This window comes from Lytechinus pictus, chromosome 2, assembly GCF_037042905.1.
Source record: "Lytechinus pictus isolate F3 Inbred chromosome 2, Lp3.0, whole genome shotgun sequence".
NCBI classification, from domain to species: Eukaryota; Metazoa; Echinodermata; class Echinoidea; order Temnopleuroida; family Toxopneustidae; genus Lytechinus; species Lytechinus pictus.
In genome coordinates, this window is record NC_087246.1 from 39,957,878 (window position 1) to 39,982,491 (window position 24,614).

Here is a 24,614-nt window from a genome sequence, read left to right on the forward strand (position 1 = left end):
TTTCTTAAAGCCAGAGAAGCAGACTGGAATAAAGAGCTGCTTAATTGAGAGAAAGTTATCAGTTTAACTAGACATCATGTCTAAGATTGCTTTCATCCGAAAACAATCTTTTGAAACATGGGGCCAACTCCATAGGAGGATTCATGAATTAGATCCAGTTTTGTGTGAAACACTTCTTCCACCCAGAGTAGCATCGTACATCAAGAAACAAGCTACTGCTCTATGTAGTAGTGAAGGATATTTATGTACATCGTTGATAGCGGCTGCCGCATATCTCATCGGTGAAACATCGTGGATACAAAAACCAGTTGGAAATACGAAGAAAAAACCAAACATGTTTGTGATCATGATAGGACCACCTGGTACAGGCAAATCACAGGCAATAAATACTGGAGCAACGGAGCCCTTGATAATACTAGCTGAAGAAAGAGGAGATAAACAAATCATAATCGGGAGAAGTACATCGGCTGGACTTCTTAAACTAATTGCAGCTAATGGCAAGGCAATGATAGTATCAGGAGAGATATATGACATCTTGTTCAAGCTTATTAAGAATGACAACGATTCAGGATCTGGGGATACAACATTACTTTGTGAACTCTTTAGTGGAGAAGTTTCAAGCATGAACTATGCTACCCAAAACAATAAAACAATTCAAGCAAATACACCTTTCTGTATCTTAGGTGGATCACAACCAAGACCAGCATTTGAATTATTGAGCATGATGGCAGATAAGAGCAATGGTTTACATCATCGCTTTTTATTATATGCTCCACAATGTTTTAGACCAACTTATACCAACGTAACAAGAGCCAACGAAGAAATAAAAGAGCTTCCTACTGTAATGCAATTCGTTAAAGCAATCGAGAGGCTTCATGAAAAAGAAGTCACATATTCGTTTTCTGAAGAAAGCAAAATATGGCTGCGATCTATGCACGATGAACACGCTAAACAACTGAATGAAAATATTCGGGAAGGAAAGCCAACTTGTGAAAGTAAGATGGGGGACCATATAGAACGTGTAGCTGTCAGCCTGCACGTCTTAACTACTATCGGTGAGAAATTGCTTAATCCTGATTCAGATGGGGAACACAGTCATACCGTGCCTCAACATACTGTAGAAGCTGCTGCTAAATTTGTGGAGCATTGTGAGGCACAGAAGGAAATCATTATGAAGGTGAATATATAAACATATCATTTAATACTTTAATTCTTACGATTTATTCAAAACAGTAAAATGTAGTAATCATAATAAAACACATTATAGAAATCAAAACAATAGAATATATAGAAATGTTAAGCTTCTATACATTGAACTCATTTATCAAAATGAAAATACAAATACGTTAAGTGTATTATAATTTATATTTATTTTCGGTAAATGGTGATGATAAAAAGAATATAGTTTTTGTCTCACCTGCATAGCAGAGTGAGACTATAGGCGCCGCTTTTACGGCGGCGGCGGCGTCAACACCAAATCTTAACCTGAGGTTAAGTTTTTGAAATGACAGCATAACTTAGAAAGTGTATGGACCTAGTTTTTGAAACTCGGCCATAAGGTTAGTCAAGTATTACTGAACATCCTGCCTGAGTTTCATGTCACATGACCAAGGTCAAAGGTCATTTAGGGTCAATGAACTTAGACCATGTTGGGGGAATCAACATCAAAATCTTAACCTAAGGTTAAGTTTTTGAAATGTTTTTGAAATGTCATCATAACTTAGAAAATATATGGACCTAGTTCATGAAACTTTTACATAAGGTTAATCAAGTATCACTGAACATCCTGCATGAGTTTCACGTCACATGACCAAGGTCAAAGGTCATTTAGGGTCAATGAACTTTGGCCGAATTGGGGGTATCTGTTGAATTACCATCATAACTTTGAAAGTTTATGGATCTGATTCATGAAACTTGGACATAATAGTAATCAAGTATTACTGAACATCCTGTGCAAGTTTCAGGTCACATGATCAAGGTCAAAGGTCATTTAGGGTCAATGAACTTTGGCCAAATTGGGGTATTTGTTGAATTACAGCCATAAATTTGAAAGTGTGTTGGTCTAGTTCATAAAACTTGGACATAATAGTAATCAAGTATCACTGAAAATCCTGTGCGAGTTTCAGGTCACATGATCAAGGTCAAAGGTCATGTAAGGTCAAAGAACTTTGGCCACGTTGGGGGTATTTGTTGAATTGCCATCATATCTCTATAAGTGTATTGGTCTAGTTCATAAAACGTGGAAATAAGAGTAACCAAGTATCACTGAACATCTTGTGCGAGTTATAGTAGTTTTCAAAATCAGCACTGCTGCTATATTGAATCGCGTGATGCAGGTGAGACGGCCAGAGGCATTCCACTTGTTTGTTATTGAATATACTGCAATTAATTGAATAATGAAAACTTATATACATACTTAAAAAAAAAAATTTGGTATACATCTGTACGAACATTAAATATAATGATAATTCATATACGCCAGTGTAAAAAAAATGCTGTAATTATTTTAAAGTTATATATTACTATATTTTATTTTTCTCATGTTACAGGAGCTCGAAGAAATTCTCAAACCAATCATTGCTGGCTGTAAAGTACAACCCAAACCTGATGACTTAAAACCGGCTATCCTCCGCTTTCCAGGAAAAGCAATAACATATAGAGCATTCAGACAAAGTGGTCCTCGACGTTTCAGATCTACAATCAAAAAAGAGTTCGAAACATGTGTACAATCGCTTTCTGAATACGGAACATACGTGGAACTGAGACTTGGAGGGAAGACTAGTGTGTTCGTCAAAAAACGACCGGATAACATCAATTGGAGACAAAGCACTGAAGTGAAAGAGGAAGAATACATTCAAGCATTCTCTCATAAATTGCATAGTGCAATATCAAGGAACATTTGCGATTCGTTAGAAGAGCGTGGTGTTACTACAGTTGAATTTCTAATGAGTGACAATTAATGTTATCACAACCATATTATACAATATTGACTTCAAAGAGTTTTATTTGTGGTTAATTTACGTTACATCTGAATATTCTAAGTATTTGTTTATCTTGTATTGAGAAGAAGTTACACTTATTACGCTTATTTGAAGTATACTCTCTGCAGTATTGAATGATATTTATGAACATCGTTGATATTAACTGCCACATATCTTATTAGTGAAACATGGTGGATACAAAAACCAGTTGGAAATACGAAGAAAAAATACAAACATGTTTGTGATCATGATAGAACCACCTGGGACCGGCAAATCACAGGCAATAAATACTGGAGCAACGGAGCCCTTGATAAAACTAGCTGAAGAAAGAGGAGATAAACAAATCATAATCGGGAGAAGTACATCGGCTGGACTTCTTAAACTAATTGCAGCTAATGGCAAGGCAATGATAGTTTCAGGAGAGATATATGATATCTCGTTCAAGCTTAGTAAGAATGACAATGATTCAGGATCTGGGAATACAACATTACTTTGTGAACTCTTTAGTGGAGAAGTTTCCAAATTCTACTCAAAATAATAAAACGATTCAAGCAAATACACCTTTCTGCATCTTAGATGGATCACAACCAAGACCAGCATTTAAATTATTAAGCTTGATAAGAGCATATTACATCATCGCTTTGGCACTTAATGTTTTCAGAACCTTATACACAGTAAAAACGCTGTTTAAGATAAAAATATAACGCTGTTTCCTATGTACCTTCAATAATTGTTTAACATTTCAAACAAAAAAGTTTAATTTATTGAAAATTAAATGTTGAAAATTTAACTCTGTTCTTTAAGATTTTAAACACTTGTTTCAACTGTTTAAACAATTACTGTAAGTTATAGTAAACAGCGTTGTATAAATTTCTTAAAGAGCGTCTTTATTGTGTACAATACTGACTTTAAAAAGTTTGATTTTTGGTAAATATACGTATTCATCCGAATATTCTAAATATTTGTTAATGTTATGTTGAGAAGAAGTTATAATTATGCTTATTCAAAGTATGAAATAACGTATCGAACATTTGATGAAGGGGTCCTCGATGTTTCAGATGATCAATAAGTAAAGAGTTTGTAATATGACTACAGACGCTATCCAAAAATACACTTGAACGGAAGACTGGTGTGTCCATCCAAAACGGTCAGATAACAAATGAATAGGGCTAATTATTTGACCATTGTAAATAGTTGTATGTAATATTTATTGTTGAGTGAAAGGAATTAAATTAGGTTTATTACAGGTATGACGACATAACCTCTAGAACATTTAGAGAAATACATTACAAAACAAAATATATATGCTCTTTCGATTTTAGTAAAATATAATAAGAATTTCTATGTTAACTGGTTTTAGAATATCATAACATTTCTTGATTTTAGAAAGTGGAATAATTTAAAAGAAAAAAGAAAGCAATATGTACATTCGAATGCTTTCTCATAAATGACACAATCTGATAAACTTGATATATTTAGTTTTTCTAAGAAATTAAGTTCATTTTTATGCAGTTTCTCAGTAAATAATAGAACTTAGATTAATGATATTTTTCGAAAAAAAAAATAAAGTAATGAATATTATATGAAATAACAACCTCTCTCCATTTCTTACGTCGACTTTCTTTGACAATGTTATTAGGTTATTAAGTTTATCTCTATACCATAATGTTTATACATATTTGTATTATGTAATAGATGCAATTAATGTTTAAATGTTGTGTGATGAGGTTGTAATAAGAAAGATTGTTAATAACGTATTTGGAAAAAAATAATTAATATTTTTCGATAAATTAAAACTATGTTGAGGACGTATGTCACCATCGAAGTACGGAACAAAGAAAGATGTTCGGTAAATAGCCAGAAGACTGTTAGTCAATATCTTTTCCCTATAAGCTGAGGAAGTCAATGCATAGTTTTAATTTCTCAGAGTCAATGGTAACAGCGCTTTCTTTGTTCTTAAAGAAACATGTTTCATCTATAATAGCGGAGAGTTAGTCGTTCTCAACCGTATTATACGTTATATTAAATTAGAAATTAGTATTGTTTTATATTTTTATGTGATATGAAAACTATTAATGTAATAAATGAAATAGGTCTATCAACAAAATTATCGTATCATTGACATAATGCTCAAATGTTTTGAAATGTCATTACCAAACTGTATTAATTTCTTTTGATTTTATATATTAACATTACCCCATTCAACTTTTTAAGATGTAAAATTAGCCTTTTTGTTCAAGTTATGAAATGATAATTTTCATAGTGTGAATCCAATTGTTAACAGAATGCTTAATTGAAAGATACAATTTCCAAAGTTAACTCTGATGTAATGCATAGAATATTTTATCTGGTATAGTCGATAGTCTTCCGAAGTATACATATAGCCTGAGTTTATATGTATATTATGCAGCCTTAAAAAATGTTCATGTACAATGAAAGAATGTCTTGGCAAAAAAAAAGATATTATCAATTGATAATATTTATTATTATTGTGGATATATAATAAAATACAATGTACACGCTTTTAAATTATATTTTTGTTGTATTGATACTTTCTTTGGCTCTCCCTTTCTTTTTTTTCATAGTGTTTAATTTGCCCACCCCCAAACAAAATAATAACAAAAAACCGAGAAAAAACCAATTAAAAAACACATACATCTTAAAATAAAAAAAGATGTATAGACATAAACCAAAGAAATAAAAAGAAATAGAGAGAACAAAAGATGAAGTGAATGAAAGTGAGGAGAGTGAAAGAAATTAAATGTTAACAAATTACAATAACAAGAAAACCGTCAAGAAAAATTCATTTATCTTTTCTTTAATCCTTCCTTCTTTTTTTGTTTCTAATCTCAGTGCTCCTCCTATTTTCTCTGAGTTTCTTTTTCTCTCTCTTTTTCAATATCAAACTCCTTTTATTTTGTATTGAAATCTTATAGATCTCTGTCTGCCATTTTCCACTTTCTCTATGTTTACATATTTACATTATAAAAATGAATTACTAATTTAGCACCAAAAAAGCTTATAGGTGACAGCAAATCTGAGTATTTAATAAATTAAAATACAAATAAAAACACAGCACTTAGAAATGCAGTCATTATACAAGCTGTGCGAGTCCTAATTTAGCACTTTATTTATTTACCGAGTATAATATAAGTTAAAGTTATGATAATATATGAATAATTATATTGTAAAAAGAAAGAGGAAAGAGAGGAGAGATATAGAAAGAAAGAGAAAGAGAGAGAGAGGGAGAGAGGCAAAGAGAGAAATGGGGTGGGGGAGTATGTAAAAATCTTTAAAAAAAAAATCAAGATTACAGAAAAAGGAAAAGCTTTAGAATTGTTTGGGTTTTTAATGTTTTTTTTTTAATCCTTCTTTGATTTATATTTCCTGTTTTACTAGGTGGTTTCAGACCGCCTCGAAGTTGGTCAGTTCCAGGTATTCTCTGATCGGGAAATTTACCCCGATCAGAAAATACCAGGTATTTTGGTAATGTGAAAGCAAACTACGCGTAATTTCACCGAAAGAAAATACCCGCTAAATAGTAGGTACTTGGCGAAATTACGAGAACTTTCGCGGGGATTTTTCCAAGGTCGCAGGTATTTTGGCGATGTGAAAGCAAATTACGGGAACTTTTAGCCCAGCGTGTCGTTGGGCGCGGGCGCCGTGGGTGGCTGCTGGGCAAGTGGTTTTGAATCTCGCGCCTTGCCTGCTTATTAGACCATACTGCGCATGCTCCTAACTTCAGGAATTTATCCCGAAAGGGTATGTTTCGGGGCAGTGTGAATGCAGGAATAATTAATGGGTATTTTTTAGCCTAAAAATGTTCTCGTAATTTAACGGGGATTCTTGTGATCGAGGCGGTTCGAAACCACCTATAGTTGCTCTTTTATTTGTCTCTCCCTCATAAACCCATTTTATCTCGTAATGAAAGCTTCATTATGTCCTTTCTCCATTTTTTCTTCTCTCTTTTCACAGACATACAGTCTACAAAACGAATTAAAAATTTAGCACTCAAATTAAAGGGATGGCCCGGGCTGAAAATACTTATAGCTTAATACATAGAGTAGAATTCACTAAGAAAATGCTGAAAAAATAATCGAAATCGGATAAGAAATAATAAAGTTATTGAAGTTTAAAGTTTAGCAATATTTCGTGAAACAGTTGTCATGAATATTAATTAGGTGGGCTGATGATGTCACATCTCCACTTTCCGTTTTCTTATATTAATACATAAAATCCTTATTTCTTCATTATTTCATACTTGTGTGAATAATATGTCTCCCTTATAATTAAATAAGTTGCAGCAATAAATAACTATCGCACTATATCAGTTGTCAATCCAATTTTTCAGGTTCCTGGAGAAAAAATTTGAATAAACCTAATTTCATAAAATATACAAAAGAACAAGTGGAGATCATAACATCATCAGTCCACCTAACCCATATTCATGCAGCTGTTTTCACAAAATATTGCTTAACTTCAAAATTCAATAACTTCGTTATTTGTTATCCGATTTTGATGTAATTTTCGGCATTTTGCTCAATGAATTCTACTCTATTTATTAAGCTATTAATACTTTCAGCCTGGACCATCCCTTTAAATACATGTATAAACTGACAGCAGTTCGGATTAGGAAAGAAAAAAGGAGGGCATACATTGGAAACGAATTATTCAAATGAGAAGAGAAAAAGATTAATCAAGAAGTAAAGCATTTTTAAAGGCGTATGCAATAATTTGATCCCTATAAGGAAACCGACCTGAGTTAGGCGCCCCTGTGTCCTTTTCGAAAAAAGCGCTCCCCACCCACCCCACCCAGCAAACGAGTTTAAATCATCTTCACTCTGTCCATACCGTATATTAAACTTCATCAATCTTTCCGAATTTGTAACAAGGTGCCTATGGGCAATTCCACAGGTTGGTGGACATGAGCTTAAAAATTCAAATTCAATATTTTCTTGAATTTTTTAATACTTTAAGTCCTTCATGCATGATAGTTTCAGGAACAAGAAATAAAAAGTTTATTTTCATATGTATACTTTGGAAAAAAATGGTCAAAAGTTGTGTCTTCCATTCTGTACCAAAATACAAGAAAAATAGTGAAAATGAAATATGCCTTATTACCATTTTGTTATTGCAACAACATACCACTTTATATATTTCTGAAGTTTAGAAGAGTCAAATTACCTAAAATACACAACAGCTTTTCAAGTAAATTTGTAGTACTCATTCAAAAATAAATATTGCAACCTGCTCAGGTGATGTAACGTGAGTAACCGAAAAAACTGACTTTGTTTTCTAAGAGAAAAATTCTTCACAGTTAATTGGTGGGATTTTAAATTCTCTTCCTTCAAACAATCTTTGACACAGTGATGACTATCAAAATCATTAAAAAGTACAATTTTTTATAAAAATGATGAAGAAAAACTGTAACGTGAGTAACTTTGTAACGTGAGTAACCATCATGTAATGTGAGTAACCAGTAAAAATTATGCAGTTAGGTAACATTTTCTGTGGGATGTCGAGTTTTAAGTCTCATGGTGAGTTGTAAAGTTATTTTTGATTAATTATAAGCAAAATGAGGGTACACCTCTTTGATGTGACTCTTTGTTCATCAAAATATCAGTGGTCATACAATCACGCCGAAAATTTGCATGCAGGTTGTCTTGGACATAATCTACAATACTATACAGTAATTTATTTCATGCAAATTGGTATTAAGCAATTATGCTAATTTATGCATAATTAGTAAGCAAAATCATACTTTTCCCTCTTACTCCCTAATAAAGCTCCAATTGTTCAAATTTTTTGAATAAAATCTCTTTTTGATGTTCCTAGCAATGAATTTTACACACATTATTGAATTTTTAATGACATTTGTGTTGTTAACCATACATGGACAAAATGTAACGTGAGTAACCGTAACGTGAGTAACCATATTATCTGCACCCCAAGTAAAAACCATGTGTTCTTTATATTTTTAATTATGTACAAAGTTTGTCTCCCTAATATACTTCTTTGAAATGGATATAATCAACTTTCATAAAAGCCTTGTATGAGGAGACTTTTCACTTATGTCGACTTTTCATTTTATGCATGTCCAAATCATGTAACGTGAGTAACCGACACATTCCAAAGATTTGCCAGCAGCATCATAAAATTTCCCAAGTTTTGTTTTTATACAAAGGATAGTCAGACTGTGTACTTTGTTGTGATAAGGAGATGTTTAGTTCCTATCAATAATAATGGAGTTACAGCTCCAAGTATGAGTCAAGGTGTCTCCAAATGTAACGTGAGTAACCGTGGAATAGCCCCTATACTGAATAGGGTAAAACTAAATTATTATACCTGTTTTGGAACAAGCGCGCCCTCAGTAGACAACAATGGTGTATAAAGTGACAAAAACAATTGTTACAAACATGGAATATACCAGAAAATAATACAAGTACATTTTGTGCTGCGCTTTAAAAAAAAATCCATGTCATTTTCACAAAAGAAATGTGAAATTGTAGACGAATGCATATCTAAAGAGTAAACAAAATTAAAATAAGGGTCCATGTGCTCATTTTAAAGGTATCAGCTAGTGTTAAAAACTTGCGAATTGGCTTAAAACCACACAAAATGGGCCAAAAAATCGCAAAAGTCTAAAATCTCGTCTAAAATAATTTTCTGAATGGCTCCGTATTTATTTCCCCAAAGATTCAAAATCCTCGCCATATTCAGCAAAATCTCTAGATTAGAAGAGGAATTATACGGAAGAGAATAAAACATAAAAAATATAGGGATCATGTACTCATTGTCAAACTCATTGTCCAAACAGTTGCGAATTGACTTAAAACCACACGTAATGCGCCACAAAATTGCAAAATCTGGAAATGCCGTCTAAAACACGATCAGTTTCATATTTATCATCCCAATATTCAAAATCCATGTTTATTCATCATAATCTCTAGATTTATAGAGGAAAACCAGAAAAAATGAAAAAAGAAACAAAATTAGAAGGTACAAGAAAAGAAGAATAAAAAAGAGAAAAGAAAAACAAAACAACGTAAGAAAAAAGAAGAAGAATATATAATTTTTTTAAATTAACAAACCACAACTCCACTTTATCTCTTAAAGTTTACTGTGAAAATCACCAGAATTTAATTAATACAAAAATACAATAGGTAAGCCTATACAAAAGAACAAAAGAAAAAAATATGGAAAAAAGGAAACAAAAAAAGAAGTGAAAAGAAAAGAAAAATAAAAAGAGAAAAGAAAAGAAAAGAAAAACATAAAAAAGGAAAGTATTTAAACATTACAAGGACAGAAAATGAGCTATGCCTATATTATACGAATTGCTTCATATTTATCCTCCCAAACATTCAAAATCCAAGTCATATTCATTATAATGTCTAAATTTATAGAGGAAAAACCAGCAATACATTAGTGTACAATAAAAAAAAAAGGGTATATATATTTTTTAATTAACAAACCGCAACTCCAGTTTTCTCTCTTATAGTTTACTGTGAAAATCACAAGAATTTAATTAATAAATAATTCAATAGGTAAGCCTATACAAAAAATAAAAGAATAAAAATGAAAAGAAACACCGCAGCCCGTATACTCGTATCCGTTATCCTCGTATCCATGTATCCACTTATCAGTACGTATCCAAGTGTCCAATAGTATCCACGTATCCGCGTATCCATGTATCCACGTATCTAGTATCCAAGTATCCAATAGTATCCACGTATCCACGTATCCACGTATCTACGTATCCATGTATCCACTTCTATCGCAAGGACCTAAGTTAAAAAAAAGCATCCAATAGTATCCACGTATCCATGTATCCACGTATCTAGTATCCAAGTATCCAATAGTATCCACGTATCCGCGTATCCATTTATCCACTTCTTTCGCTAGGACATAAGTTTAAAAAAAATGGTTAGTAAAACAAGGACGTCGTATCCGTTGTTTTCTCATTTTAAAATCTAGAGATTTTTGTAATCGATTCATGACATTGGATTTTAAAGGTAAGCCGAAATCTTTAACTTAGTTTTTGTTTCTTCGTACCTCAAATATAATGTTATTTAGTCCAAAGTTGGGGGTGCGGTTAATCCACGGGTGCGGTTTATAGTCCGTTACTTACGGTAGGTGTAATGGAAACTGTCAGTGTAAAAAAATCAAGCATTTGTCCCAAAGAAAAAGAGAAAAAAACATTGCCATCCTTATTTTGCCACACATGGAGATATAAATGAGAACAAGGTTATATCATAACCTTGTTCATTGAATGAGTGCTTGATGGTGACCGGACCGACTGCCAAGAAAAGATCGAAAAAGGACTCAAATGTAAGTTTCCCTTTATTTTATTTCATTGAAAGTAGGACTAGGATTATATTTCATGGGCAATGTTTTAATCAATCATAAACAAACCAGCATATAACTCGTATTTAGTGAGTAATATCATAAAAATACTTGGGTGCAGGAAACATTAACGGTTCTAACCTGTTTTTAAGCCATTGTCGCCTATGAGGTCCATACATGTTAATGTTTGGACCTCATTGGTACTAGGAGTGGCACACTCAAGTTGTCATGTCGTGTCTTTCCCTTGATGCCTACAATCAAAGTGTTGAGTATTATGGCAAAGTTGAAAAAAGTTGACTTGACCTTGTCTGCGATATCCTACTGTACTGTTGAAACATTAGATTTTGTTTTCTTTAAAGGAGAATGAAACCCAAAATTTAATGCCACGTGATAAAGTATATATATACCGTAAGTAACGGACTATAAACCGCACCCGTGGATTAACCGCACCCCCAACTTTGGACTAAAAAAAAAAAAAAAAAAATCCTTCTCACATTATATTTGAGGTATGAAGAAACAAAAACTAAGTTAAAGATTTCAAAGTATCCAAAGAGATTACCGGTATGCGGAATCTGCTGTTCTTGATCAATTCATCTACAAATGTTTGCAAAAAAGAAAGGTCCCGACAATATTGGCCACTTACACACTCACTCACCTCACAGTCACAGTGTACACACACACAGCACTGCCGTTCATGTACATTGCAAACTACGATACGGTACCAGTACATCTTATCAAATAATGATCTGTGTCTTTCCCGGCGTAGGAGGAAGAAACATTCACATTTCTTGCATCACAAACTCACAATCACTTTCAGAATTTGTCTAGCATTCGATGTCTTAGCATGAATTTTGGATATGGGATTACAGGAAGGTTCAAGAAACAAAGAAATTGGCATTTAAAAAATTTTGTTTGACGGCTTCGTGCCGTCTGTCTCGTGCGTGGTGTACATGGTATCTTATGAAAAGGAAACAGGAAAGAAAAAATAAGCTGGTGCGAAACGGGACTTTGGAGGGGATCGAGGGTTTAAATGAAAAGCGCCAGCTTAAGTCGCACTATAACCACAATACAACGCAAGCTAGCTCAGCTAACTCAACTCTCGCGCTCGCTCAGCTGTGACAAAATATTACCGAGTATGCTTGGCTTCTCTTTGAACTTAGCCAGGGAACTTCGCTGCTTTGAACCGAGAATAAAGTGTCATGAAGGTGGGCGCGTTTGTTATGGACAATATTTGATAAGATCGTAATAATCGCTTCTCGTTACCTGCGGCTCATACCCCTCTAAACGACATTGCCCTGGGCGGCTACGCCCAGCCACTCGATGTGTTGTGAACTGGCAGACGTCTTACATGTTCGGGAGGGGTTATGACGGGCTGGCTCAGACCCGTCACCGTGGATAAACCGCACCCCCGACTTTTGCTTCTATCCCGCCGAGAAAAAGGTGCGGTTAATAGACTGTTACTTACGGTACATGAGTCCAGTCTGCGTTTGGCAGTGGATTTCTAACTAGTGGGTCGGGCGTGCTGCGATCCCACTTCAGGTGTCCACAACACACGACTTCTATTCAAAATGTCTTGATTTTTCTGTGCGCGGCGGCATGTAATGAACCCTTGAGTGGTCTAGTCTTGAGGACTTCATAATGTTTTTTTTTATATTTTGATTCTTCATCATGGAGTCTTGAACCGCCGGCCATTATGTATAAGAGACACATGTACACAAAGATGGATTTCCCTAGGAAATCCATAGTTATAGTTAGAGGGTGAAATCGGTTTGTAGGGATGAATTTTATTTATCTATGAACCTTCATGCGCCTAATGCATATAAAGGGATAAAAATTATTTCACTATAAATGGTAAAAATGAGACGTTTCGTACCAGACCCGATCTCCCGTAGATCCCTCGATCCATTATTCAACAAAGCAAAGACAATAGACCTGACCCTCGAACCGCTTCGTCATGACGTACATCCGATCAGCGATGCCGTTTTGAAGAACAATTTATAGATAAAAATTATTATTTCACAAATATTAAAATTTAATACGTGATTATAAATAATTAGTAGTATATACTAATTATTTATAATCACGTATTAAATTTTACCAAAATCTAATACATGATTATAAATGCTCTCGTTGAATGTCCATTTGTAATAGATCCATGGTAGAGGGGACTTCGGATAGGGAAGGGGGAGGGGGTGGAGAATGTTGCCTATTACAAAATATTCTGGAATTAAATGTTGATCATTCTGGAAATGTCTATACTTTACATAGCTATATATGGTTGACTGCCTGAGTCACATCTAATGTTTGATTCATAATATATGGAGCTCTGCCGCAAATCAGCAAAGCCAGGCACATGACAAAATCAAGAATCATGGGGCTAACCCTTGTTAAATAATAATAATTTTTGTCTTGCCTGCATATTTTTTTTTTAAATTTTGATTTTCCACTCGTATCTTCCTCGATTCTTCAAATATTTATTTACATGTTCACTACAATTTAACTGTGATTGTAAGTTATCCCCCCCAAAAAAACCCCATACATCCGCATCCAGTCTATTCACAATAGGGAAATTAGATTTGTAATGAGCGCCCTGGTGAGAAACAAAGTTTTTGTTTGTATTGTATATGATGCAATCCTTTCAGTAGTGTATGTGAACAGGGGTCAGTAAATTTAAGAGTGGTCTGTTTTCTTCCTTTTAACGTTTATCTTGTGGGTAAAGACTGATATTGTTAAAACTCATAGCGTGTTCACGTACTGCAAAATAATGTTGAATGTTTTGCAGATAAATAATACTTACACATTTCCTTTGTGATGTAGATGAAAGATGTTTTTGCCTTTTGGGGAAATTTTAAGCATTAACAGGATACATTGCAGCATTCTGACTAACCACGTGTATTCATTTTGCCATAATATTGTTGTATTATGAAGCATACTGTAGGAATTTAGAAAATGCTTATCGATGTGTAATATTACTGTAATATTGTGGTATTAGCATAAGAACAGGCCAGATACATTTACAGATGTATATGAAATATGAATACTTTTGACTTCTTGATGTAATGTGTGCATCTTTTGGTTCCGAATACTTTTCTTGAAGATTACATTATAATAATTTTATGAATAGATTCTTAAGTGGCACCCTGACTGAAAGTGAAATACATTTTCATAATTTACAGTATAATCAGGTGAAAAGAAAAGGATTGTTTAGATTTACAAGGAAAAAAGTAAAATGTTTTTTTTTTATTTCCAGGGCTGCCAAGTCTCCCTGATTGTCAGAGAGACTTCTGAATATTCATATTTTCAAGTGAAAAACTGCAGATTTTTCAACATCACCCTGATTCATACATTTGATTGTGTGTAATAGAGAAAGACCCCCTCTTCCTCAGTAAATTCTCCCTGAAGTTTGAATATTGAAGATTGCAGCTCAATTATTCATATTATCAGTTATACATGTACATATATATTTCATATTGACATATTGACCCATGTCTCCTGTGCACTTTATTTGTTTGACTAGTTGGCATGTTCGAACCAGAGATAATATTGCCAGAGTCAAGAGGGACGAAGCTCGAGCAGCAGAGGAAGAGAAAGAGAAAGAAACCAGGATTGCTTTGGCTGTAAGTAATCTACTGATTAAATCACTACATACACTTATGTGCTTTATCTAATATGAGCTAGAAAGTTCTGAAATCCTACAGTTTACATGTAAGTTTGTTTGTTTATTGTCTCGCCTGAACGAATTCCGGCAAAGTCCTAGGTCCGAATTCACAAAGGTTTTTAAAACCATCAGTTGAACCAATGGTTTATGCATATTTCCTGTATAAATTACAGAGTATATTAACAAATGTCCAATGCTGATGCACACTTTTGTTACAGTGCGCCAAAGTGATGCCTGTTGCCGTGGTTATCCACGCTTTTTTATTCATGAATCCACTGTTATGAATTAATGAGTCCACTCTCAAACAGTGGACTCATGAATAAAATAGTGTATTTAACCATGGCAACAGGCGTCGGTTTGGCCCACTATGACAAAAGCATGCATCAGCATTGCACATTTTTTAATATACGTGGTAAATAAGCGTAATGTACATGTATACAGGAAATTTGCATGAACCATGGGTTCAATTGATGGTTTTAATTAAACCACCTTTGTGAATTCGGGCCCTAGTGATCAATAATCCAGCTGGTCTGTTTTGTGTTAGTCTGTTGGTCTGTTACGAAAAATGTTAAAGTTTATCTTCATGATCAACTTGCTCTCATAACTTTATTTCTGCATCAATTATGTTCATACTTGGTACATATGATCCTTGGGTAAATGGGTAATACCACATGAGTGTCCATGATTATGATGAGGTCAAAGTTCATCCAGGGGTTAAAAGATCAAATGATATGAGGTCATGTCCATCCTTTTTTTTGTTGAAGTTTCTGTTCAACTTGCTCTCATTTCTTCTTCATCAATTTTGATCACAATTTGGTCAAATGATCCTTGGCTATTATGTGTGTTGTTGAGGATGATGGGGTCAAAGGTCATCTAATGTTCAAAAGATAAAATTTGTGTTGAACTTGCTCTTATGTCTTTATTTCGGCATCAATTGTGTTTACACTTGGTACAAATGATCCTTGGGTATTACATGCGTGTTGTCGAGGATAATGTGTCAAAGGTCATCTAGGGGCCAAAAAGTCAAGCTTTGTTCAACTTACTCTCATTTCTTTATTTCTGTATCAATTGTGTTTACACTTGGTACAAATGATCCTTGGGTATTATCACATGCGTGTTCATGAGAATGATAAACTCAAAGGTCATCTAGGGGTCAAAAATCATATTGCCATTTTTAGTGATTTAGAAATCAGGTGAGACTCATGGTTTGTGAACCATCTTACTTATCTTTCTTTTATATTTTCCATTACAATCATTACATGCCAATATAATAAGAAAGTTTAATGTGAAATATTATTTTAAAAAAAAGGTGAAGAGACCTGTGGAATAAGGTCTCCCTTGTTATGAAACACAAAATACTGTAAGGCACATAGTGAATATAATGTACTTTTAGGCTGTTATAGTGCTCAGTAAATTGCCAATTCGTCCACTCATCACATGGTCTACCTTTTAGTCTAATGCCATTCCGTTTATCAACATTTCATGTAACAACCATTTGGTCCAGTCATCACTTCTTCTAATCACCAGTTGGTCTATGACCATTTTGTCTCATAAAAAATACTCTTTTTATTTTCATTCATTTTGCCCAATTAACACTAAGTCTAATTAGACCAAATGTTATATGGACTAAATGGCTATTGGACCAACTGGTTATTAGACGAAATGGCAATTAGACCATGTGGATATTGGACCAACTTTTGACTTTTTCCACTTAGAAGCCCCATGCCAAAAAAAAAAATGAGTTAGAGAATAACTATCATTGTTGTTAGTTACATACCAATAGGTCAAAGGTCATCTAATGTTCAAAAGATAAAATTTGTGTTGAACTTGCTCTTATGTCTTTATTTCGGCATCAATTGTGTTTACACTTGGTACAAATGATCCTTGGGTATTACATGCGTGTTGTCGAGGATAATGTGTCAAAGGTCATCTAGGGGATGACCTCCATTAGCTTAACCGGATTCATTCTTTGTTTCCTTTGGGTGGAAAAATATTCAAACGCGGCCAGCCAGCCAAAGCGAGCGTGTATGGTGTCAACCTCAAAAATTGAATTTAATGTTTAAAGCTGCCAAATTAATAGCCCATCAGTTTCAGTTGGTTCTTTTTGTTGAGTGTATGAGTTGTACTTAAATATCATGTATATTTCATATAAAACAGGAACCTCGTACATTGTAAGTATGAATTTTACGCCAATAAAAATTAGTGGCAGGACGTGACATTTTGCGTTCACATTTGAGTCTTATCAAGTCTCTGAGGATTTAGAAAAAATTGAAACTGAATTGTTTCATTAGCCATGCGAAAATGTTACATAGAAGTAGAACATAGAGATTTTACATGTATGTACCGAAAATCATTGCCCAATCATTAACAGTGAAGAAGCTGTGCAGGACTTAATCTTTTTTTTTCACAGTTTTGCGTTAACAATTTTTTCATGTCCTGCAATTTTTGCTCAGAGCCTGTAGTGATAATGCTCAACAATGAATCCATCTGTTATTGTTTATGATAAGCACAATTCTTTAGGCTACACAGTCAGGAGTAACTTTATAGGAAAAAAACAAATTCGCAGTGTTAGATCTAATTTTTGCATTCACATGTGTCACGTTCTTCCCATCTTATGCCTGTATCTACTAGAAAATATCAGTCTGTTGTTGCATTTGTAATATGTTTGCAGTTATTGGTAAATTTCTGATCCACCAAATTATCCCGATCTGAACAATCTTGAGGCTATTTGTAATGGAGACGCAATCATTGGTATAGTTCGCTGGATTAATCTTGAGATTGTTATCCCAAGTCAACTTAGGATTATTTGCAAAATAACGCGCTACTTACGGATTATCCCGCTAATTCGCAGGTGCAGACACACTCGGGATTATTTATTGATGGCGTCAGACCATAATGCATCGATGCCCAGCTCGAGCACAAATTGCTCTTCTTGCGCTGGTGGAGATGGGGTTTCTTGTATCTCGAGATTAATCACTTCTGCAGCCCTGCAGAAGAAATTTTTACCAGCAACGACTTGTTGCAAAAAGTCGACATGCACCCTAGTATCATCAAGCTCTCGTACTATTATATACCAGTATGAATATTGTTCACTGCAAATCAGTATACTTCCATTGTGTAATACACATCAGAGAACATCAGGAACATCGGATCAGGCTCGGACAAAGAAAGTGGAGGGGAACCTTTTGTCTGCCAAACATTAGGTGCCCCTCCACTTTCATTGTATGAGCCTTACGTTCCGCTGTCTCTGATACACATGTTGTCCCACATGTTTACTAAAATGTCCCACGCTTACCAAATCTAAATTAAAAATTGTGTTAATTACAGTAATCAGACAAACACCTTTTCTGGTTATGATGGGGCCTATTGTAGATTGAATCTTTTGAAAGTTTGAAGAAAATTCACCCATTAGTTCTGATGCAAATAAGAAAAAAATACCTAAAAAAATATTGCATGGGACATGCCCATTCGTACCATGCGGTCCATGCCTCATATGCATATTTAATTAGTTGAGAAACTGGAAATCACTGTCTTGATAACTTGTCTTCCAGACTTTAGGGTCCCACTACTAATGGAATAAAAAAGGGGAAAACTTTTAAGATACTGTATCTTAAAAAGTGTATAAAAAAAAATATGTCCCACGCGTTACCCTAATTTTTGATTTATGCAAATGTATTCATTCATCACTGGTCACACAGGAGCAACTTCCTTTCTTATCAAAATTCAGTTACTTTAACATCTTGGCATTAGATTGACACCAAAATTGTCTTATAAATCATTTTCAATTTTCAGTCATGAGTGATCAAATAGCTTGGACCTGCCCAGAAGCGATCAACTTGAGGGCACAAGAAGCAAATATATCTTGGCAGGATCCGATGGAATATTTCCCAAGAAAAACAACAAGTAGGAAAAGGTTGAATGCCCAAAGCTTCTATACAAAAATTCACCAAATAAATTTACTGATTGGAAAAGGGGCCAGAAGAAACTGCATGTACCATAAACCTAAAGCATAACACCAGAGAGAAGAGCACCAGCCTCTCATGAGATGAAAGGCGATAATCGGGAGAAAGGATTCATACGAGCCAAAAAGCTGATTGCTGTGAAAGTGCACTTTAACCCTCACCAGGTAACACATAAGCTACCACACCAGGCAAGAGACCATGTCTTAAAATCGGTCCATGGGTGAATGACAGGGCTTGGAGAAAACTTCAACCATGACCAGAAGCAGTTTCTACCGGAAGAGCACTTAAGGATCAAGTGGTAAAGAAAACAGTTAGATATGATTTTAAAGGGCCTTTTCCCTCGCACTCGTGGAACCTAAGAAGGGTTTCAGAAGAAGCAAGCTTAAATATAGGCTAACTCGCAGCAAGAAGATCAACCCCAGCAGACTAGAAAGCAGTTAGGGGTTGGATAGCCCCAAAAAGTCAGTGACACCTTTCCGTATAGTGGCAAAACTGAGCAATAGCCCCAAATAGTTGGAAGGTGTGATCCACCAGATTGCAAAGACCTCAAGTCTGGAGCCATTAAGAGACCTAATAGACCCCATATGGTCCTGGGTAATGAACTGATAAATGCATTCTGAGATATCTGGAATTTACTCCTTTGCATCCAATTGGGGCCAAGCAATCAAGAGAAGATTTGTGAGCGATGAAGGATCCCTAAAGAAAGTTTGGACACAATGTGCAACCTCATTGGAGAGAGAAAGAGCTAGAGGTTGAGGCTTCCCATCCAAAAAGAGATAAGGTGGAGACTGAAACTAGAGAAACTACATGTATGCTCTTGCCTGCATCAACCACCATCACATGCATGCAGGAGGATGGCTCTAGTTTAAAAAAGAACAAGGACTGTGAACAAGATAGGCCACAACAGAGAACAGATGCTGGGCAGAAACCTACATGTAGTGCAGTGTCATCACTCTGGGTCAGGATGGAGCTGGTAGCGAATGGTGGTTTGTGTCAGGGTGAATAACTGGGAGCAAGATGCCGTGTTCCTTAGAAAGTTTCAGAGAAGACCAAAAAAATGACTCCCATCATCGACCACTGAGAAAAGGAAGGAAAAAAAAGTGGGTCCTTCATTCTCATCTCCCACTTTTTGTACTGTACAGTCACAAACAACTCTTGATCAACCCAGGGATGGGAGAGCACGGGACTGAACCAAAATCTCTTTCCCAAGAGCGTTTGGGCCAGAATAGCACAGAGAAAATGTTGAGCTTTGCGTGACCAAGGCCCTGAGAGGGTGTGACTGAGAAGGTGGGGCCTTCAAGAGAGTAGGTAAGAACCTGGAGCAAAACGTATGAGCATAGTGAACATCTTAAGCCTTACTGTACCAAGCACATCTAGCTAGCCGAGAGCGGTACATGTAGGTCAGTCTAGTGACATTGGCATACACACTCAACTAAAAATACCTTAAATACATACATGTATTTCTATCTCGAGCAATCAGGTTACAGAATGAGCATGCTGCCTGTACAAAAGTGAATGGGAAATGAGGGTGTCAGAAAATCAGGGTCAAGGTTGTCAGAACAAGTTAAGTCATGATGAGGGAACACCCAGAAAAACCTAAACCTTACAGTATCACAATAGGGAAAAGTTAATAAAGAGCATAAAACTGTCCCTAAACCTAAAAGAACTTGGCTTATTTCTGCATCTGACAGAGAAAAAGAACAAAGCCAGTATGGTGTCTCACACTGTCAATATTGTGACTGATGAAAGCGCATGTATATGCCAAAGTTTTGAGTGTTTTTATTTGGGCAGGGAAGTTTCGAACAAAACTATAACAGGTAGTTTACATAATCATTACCATAATTATATTTATATTTTGATATACATGTACCCTTCTTAATTTAACCAGCTATGTTTCTCGCTCTTCAGTTTCCCATTTGGTTTGAATCAGAATTACATCTGTGTATTACTACTCATACTCCTCTCTTCTGTCCTCATCTTCCCCCACCCTCTTCCCCATACTCTATTGTATCTCCTTTTCCCTACACTCTGGTCATCCTTTCCTTAATCTGCCAAGTTACCCAAAGTGTTTGTATTTTTATTTGTAATGTTTGATTGCTACATGTATATCATGTTATCATTTTATTGTTATGTTTTGTAAATCCAATGCAATTCAGCCTAAATGGCTGCGATAGGTCGATATTTTAATAAAACCTAACCTTCAATGATATATTATAGTCTTTTCGTCTGGTGTAATAAGTATAAACAAAACTTTGCAACTCACATTCACATTTTTTACTGAAAATGCGGCATAAAAGCACTGCAAAATTGGTAAATCTCCACAAAAACCATTCATATTTGGATCATGTGTAGCAAAAATTATGTGCTTTTAAGTACTCAAAGAAGAATTGGCATGTATGTAAGTCCATTCCTTCATTAAAAAATTTAAAATCTTAGAATTAGTACCACTTTTGTGAAAAATATTGCTGCAAGTTCAGGAGATTGGGTATAGTATGAGGCATAGCAGATGGAATTAAGGTCCAGAAGGAATTTTTCATAAAATATATATTAGTTTCAAGAAAAAGAACATTTATGTTTAAATGTGTTTGAAAATTTGACACCTAGAGGTTGACCAAAAGTTGACCCTATCCGTGAACAGGACATGTTGATGAAAAATGCCATCTTACATGCATTGCTTTCTATGTAAAAAATCCCAAATTTTTAAAGTCAAACTTATTTCTAAATTAGACGTATGTCATGATCCAGTTAAATGTGCGTATTGTATATTAGCACTTGTCTCGGGCATTCATCATCAAATAACATTCAGAGACATTCCCTAAAACCATTTGGTTTGTGAAGGTAGACATCTTCAAGCTGCATTCTCAGACAAATTGGGGCTGAATGAGTGCAAAATCCGTAAACCTGATTATTAAATTAAAAATATAAAGCAGGAAGGCCTTTTCATATTAATTATGAATTTTTTTGTGGTTAGTTAAAAATTAATGTAAGTACTAGTAAATTCATATGACAATTTTAGCACACATAATTAAAAATTATTTGACTTATTTTTATTGGTATATTATTTCATCTCCATGTATGTTTACATTGCTTTGAATTATCTTTTTCAGGAGCAAGAGGCAAGAACTGAAAAGCTTAGGATTAAAGCCAGAGACAAGAATTTGGGCAATACCCACTATGATTTAGATCAGGAAGTGTTTGAACCGCAGCCAAAGCCTGATGGAATTCGTACAGGAACTCAACTTATTCCGAGAACTCACATCAACTTCTTCTCTGAAATAGAGTCAAGGGTAAGATGACTGTCATGACGAATCTCCTCATGTAAGAGTCTTTTATCACAAAATATTTGGTATTATGTTCCTTTAAAAAATTGCCAAATCTAAAGCAGAATATATTATGTTTCAGAGCTACATTATTTCTCAAAAAACTATTTTCACATACCTAGTCAAATATGTTGGACAAAAGAGAAAACATATCCATAAAAATGAACTTGAAATTTCTTTCTTGATTGTAATGGATGAAGTATAATGGTTTCTAGTGGAGTTGCATATTCAGTATTGAAATCTCAATTTGTACCTTGACAGAGCAACACCAATAAAAGTAACAAGGACCATGAGGCTGATAAGAAAGAGGAGCAGGAAGCATATGAAAAGAAGATTGGGTTACTGGTAGGTCTTGGGCAGAGTGCTGTAGAATCACAGAGTGTCAAACCTTGGTATCAGCAAAATAGGGAAGAGAAGGACAAGGAAAGGGTGGATGCTTATAACACAGAGTAAGTTTGATATTAACAGGGATGCCAGTTTTCCGGCAATTGCCGGAATTCCGGCTTTTTGCTTTTTTGTCTCGCCCACCAGAGGTGAAGGCGAGACTTAGGGATTCAAATGTTGTCCGTCACAAACCTTATGACACATAGCTCCACAACAGTAAGTCACTTTTCAACCAAACTTGGTTGGTAGATGGACTAGCGTCAAACAGTATTATAAACGATTTTACTACGATATTTCTGTTTATTTCTGAGTCTTAAAATTGAAAAATATTTGTCCTTTGCAACCTTCATTTTATTTAGGGATGGGGTGGGGGTCCTGCACTGCACTCTCACTCCTCCCACCCATGATAATTATCATCCTTTTGATAGGCTGTTTTATTTAATTATATTTAATGTGATTTGAGCCTAGTATAATTTACATATTTAAAAATCGTGCAAAGAAATTTTCAAAAGAAAAAAAAAGAAAAACATATAATTTTACCTATGCTATAAGAGGTCAATTATTGATATGAATATGTATCAAATATGTTTTAGGGCTCAACATGAAAAATGTTAACCATAATTTTCTGTATTTCGTATTTACATTTATTTATAATTGATTTGTAACTTTGTGTCTCACTGTAAACTGTATAAGTGTTTGTAAAATTGAGAATGATCCAATATGTGTGGATTTTTATCAATAAATTTTGAAACTTGATTGGGCGATTGACGGCCTAGATCATAAGAGGGGGGGGGGCTGAATCAGCTCCCCCCAACGTCTTCTTGGGCGTGGAAATAGCCCAGTCTATTTAGGGTTAAACCTGTTGTAGATATTCTTGTGAATTACATATTAGTGCTTTTTAGAAATGTCATAACCTTGCTAAACTTCTTTATTTTCCTTGGACTTCAATTCTTAGCACCAGTGATATGAAAAGGAAAGCATCAATGGACCCTATGAATGATATGATGAGGTACCTTGGAAAGAAACCAAAGATTGTGACTGATACAAAGAAAACCAGTCAAGAGCATCCTTCTAAAGACACAGAAACTTTACCGAAAGAGGTACGAATGAAAGAAATTATATTAGATTTAAACCCAACAAGCTGCTATGATGGCATGTATAACAAGAGAAGAATCTTACTTATAGGAAATCATATGGTAACACTGATGCCAAAGATATGGTAAACGTTGCAGTGAATACCACGCCTGATTGAAAATGGTCTGAAGTAAATCAATTATCACATCTGTTGTTAAAGGACAAGTCCACCCTAACAAAAAGCTGATTTGAATAGAAAGAGAAAAATCAAACAAGCATAACACTGAAAATTTCATCAAAATCGGATGTAAAATAAGAAAGTTACAACATTTTAAAGTTTCGCTTAATTTCTCAAAACAGTTATATGCACATCCTGTTCGGTATGCAAATGAGATGACCGATGACATCACCCACTCACTATTTCTTTTGTATTTTATTATATGAAATATGAAATATTTTGATTTTCCTGTCATTGTCATGTGAAACAAAGTTTCATTCCTCCCTGAACATTATTCATTCCATTATTTCAAGATTTTGTGGGTCAAGCAAGAGGGTCCTAATTGTCGAATTCATAAAAATTGAAATATTGTATACCGGTAATTCAAACAGAACAAAAGAAAAGTGAGTGAGTGACATCATCAACTCTCTTATTTACATATCACTGAATTGAGCATAGAACTGTTTTGTGAAAAATAAGCGAAACTTTAAAATGTCATAACTTTCTTTTTTACATCCGATTTTGATGAAGTTTTTCTTTCATCTGTCCAAAATAAAGAAGTCATTTATTGTTGAACTCACAGATCCCTTCGAACAAAACATTGATTCACTTCATGTGAGCAAATGCAATAAGTATGCACCTCTGACCTAATGTCGACTAGGGATATTCATGTAA

General features: G+C 34.7%; 2 protein-coding genes across 2 annotated transcripts in view; both read left to right on the forward strand.

The window, feature by feature from the left end:
- On the forward strand, positions 1-5,511 carry LOC129271795 (uncharacterized). Its single transcript, XM_054909062.2, has 2 exons — positions 1-1,177; positions 2,550-5,511. The coding sequence occupies exons 1-2, from the start codon at positions 77-79 to the stop codon at positions 2,958-2,960; spliced, it is 1,512 nt and encodes a 503-aa protein (XP_054765037.2). The 5' UTR covers positions 1-76; the 3' UTR covers positions 2,961-5,511.
- The window catches only part of LOC129279758 (leukocyte receptor cluster member 1 homolog), a 25,406-nt gene continuing 5,584 nt past the window's right edge, over positions 4,793-24,614 (forward strand). Inside the window, exons 1-5 of the mRNA XM_054915826.2 lie at positions 4,793-4,830; positions 14,842-14,941; positions 22,052-22,231; positions 22,526-22,713; positions 23,604-23,748. Of these exons, the coding sequence (XP_054771801.2) occupies positions 4,793-4,830; positions 14,842-14,941; positions 22,052-22,231; positions 22,526-22,713; positions 23,604-23,748 (651 nt within the window). The remainder of the gene's footprint in view (positions 4,831-14,841; positions 14,942-22,051; positions 22,232-22,525; positions 22,714-23,603; positions 23,749-24,614) is intronic.

Excerpts from the sequence above, each read along its gene's own strand:
- LOC129271795 (XM_054909062.2), top strand. The coding sequence starts at position 77 with ATGTCTAAGATTGCTTTCATCCGAAAACAATCTTTTGAAACATGGGGC. Across the intron at positions 1,178-2,549 it reads AGAAGGAAATCATTATGAAG|GAGCTCGAAGAAATTCTCAA; the intron begins GTGAATATATAA and ends CTCATGTTACAG.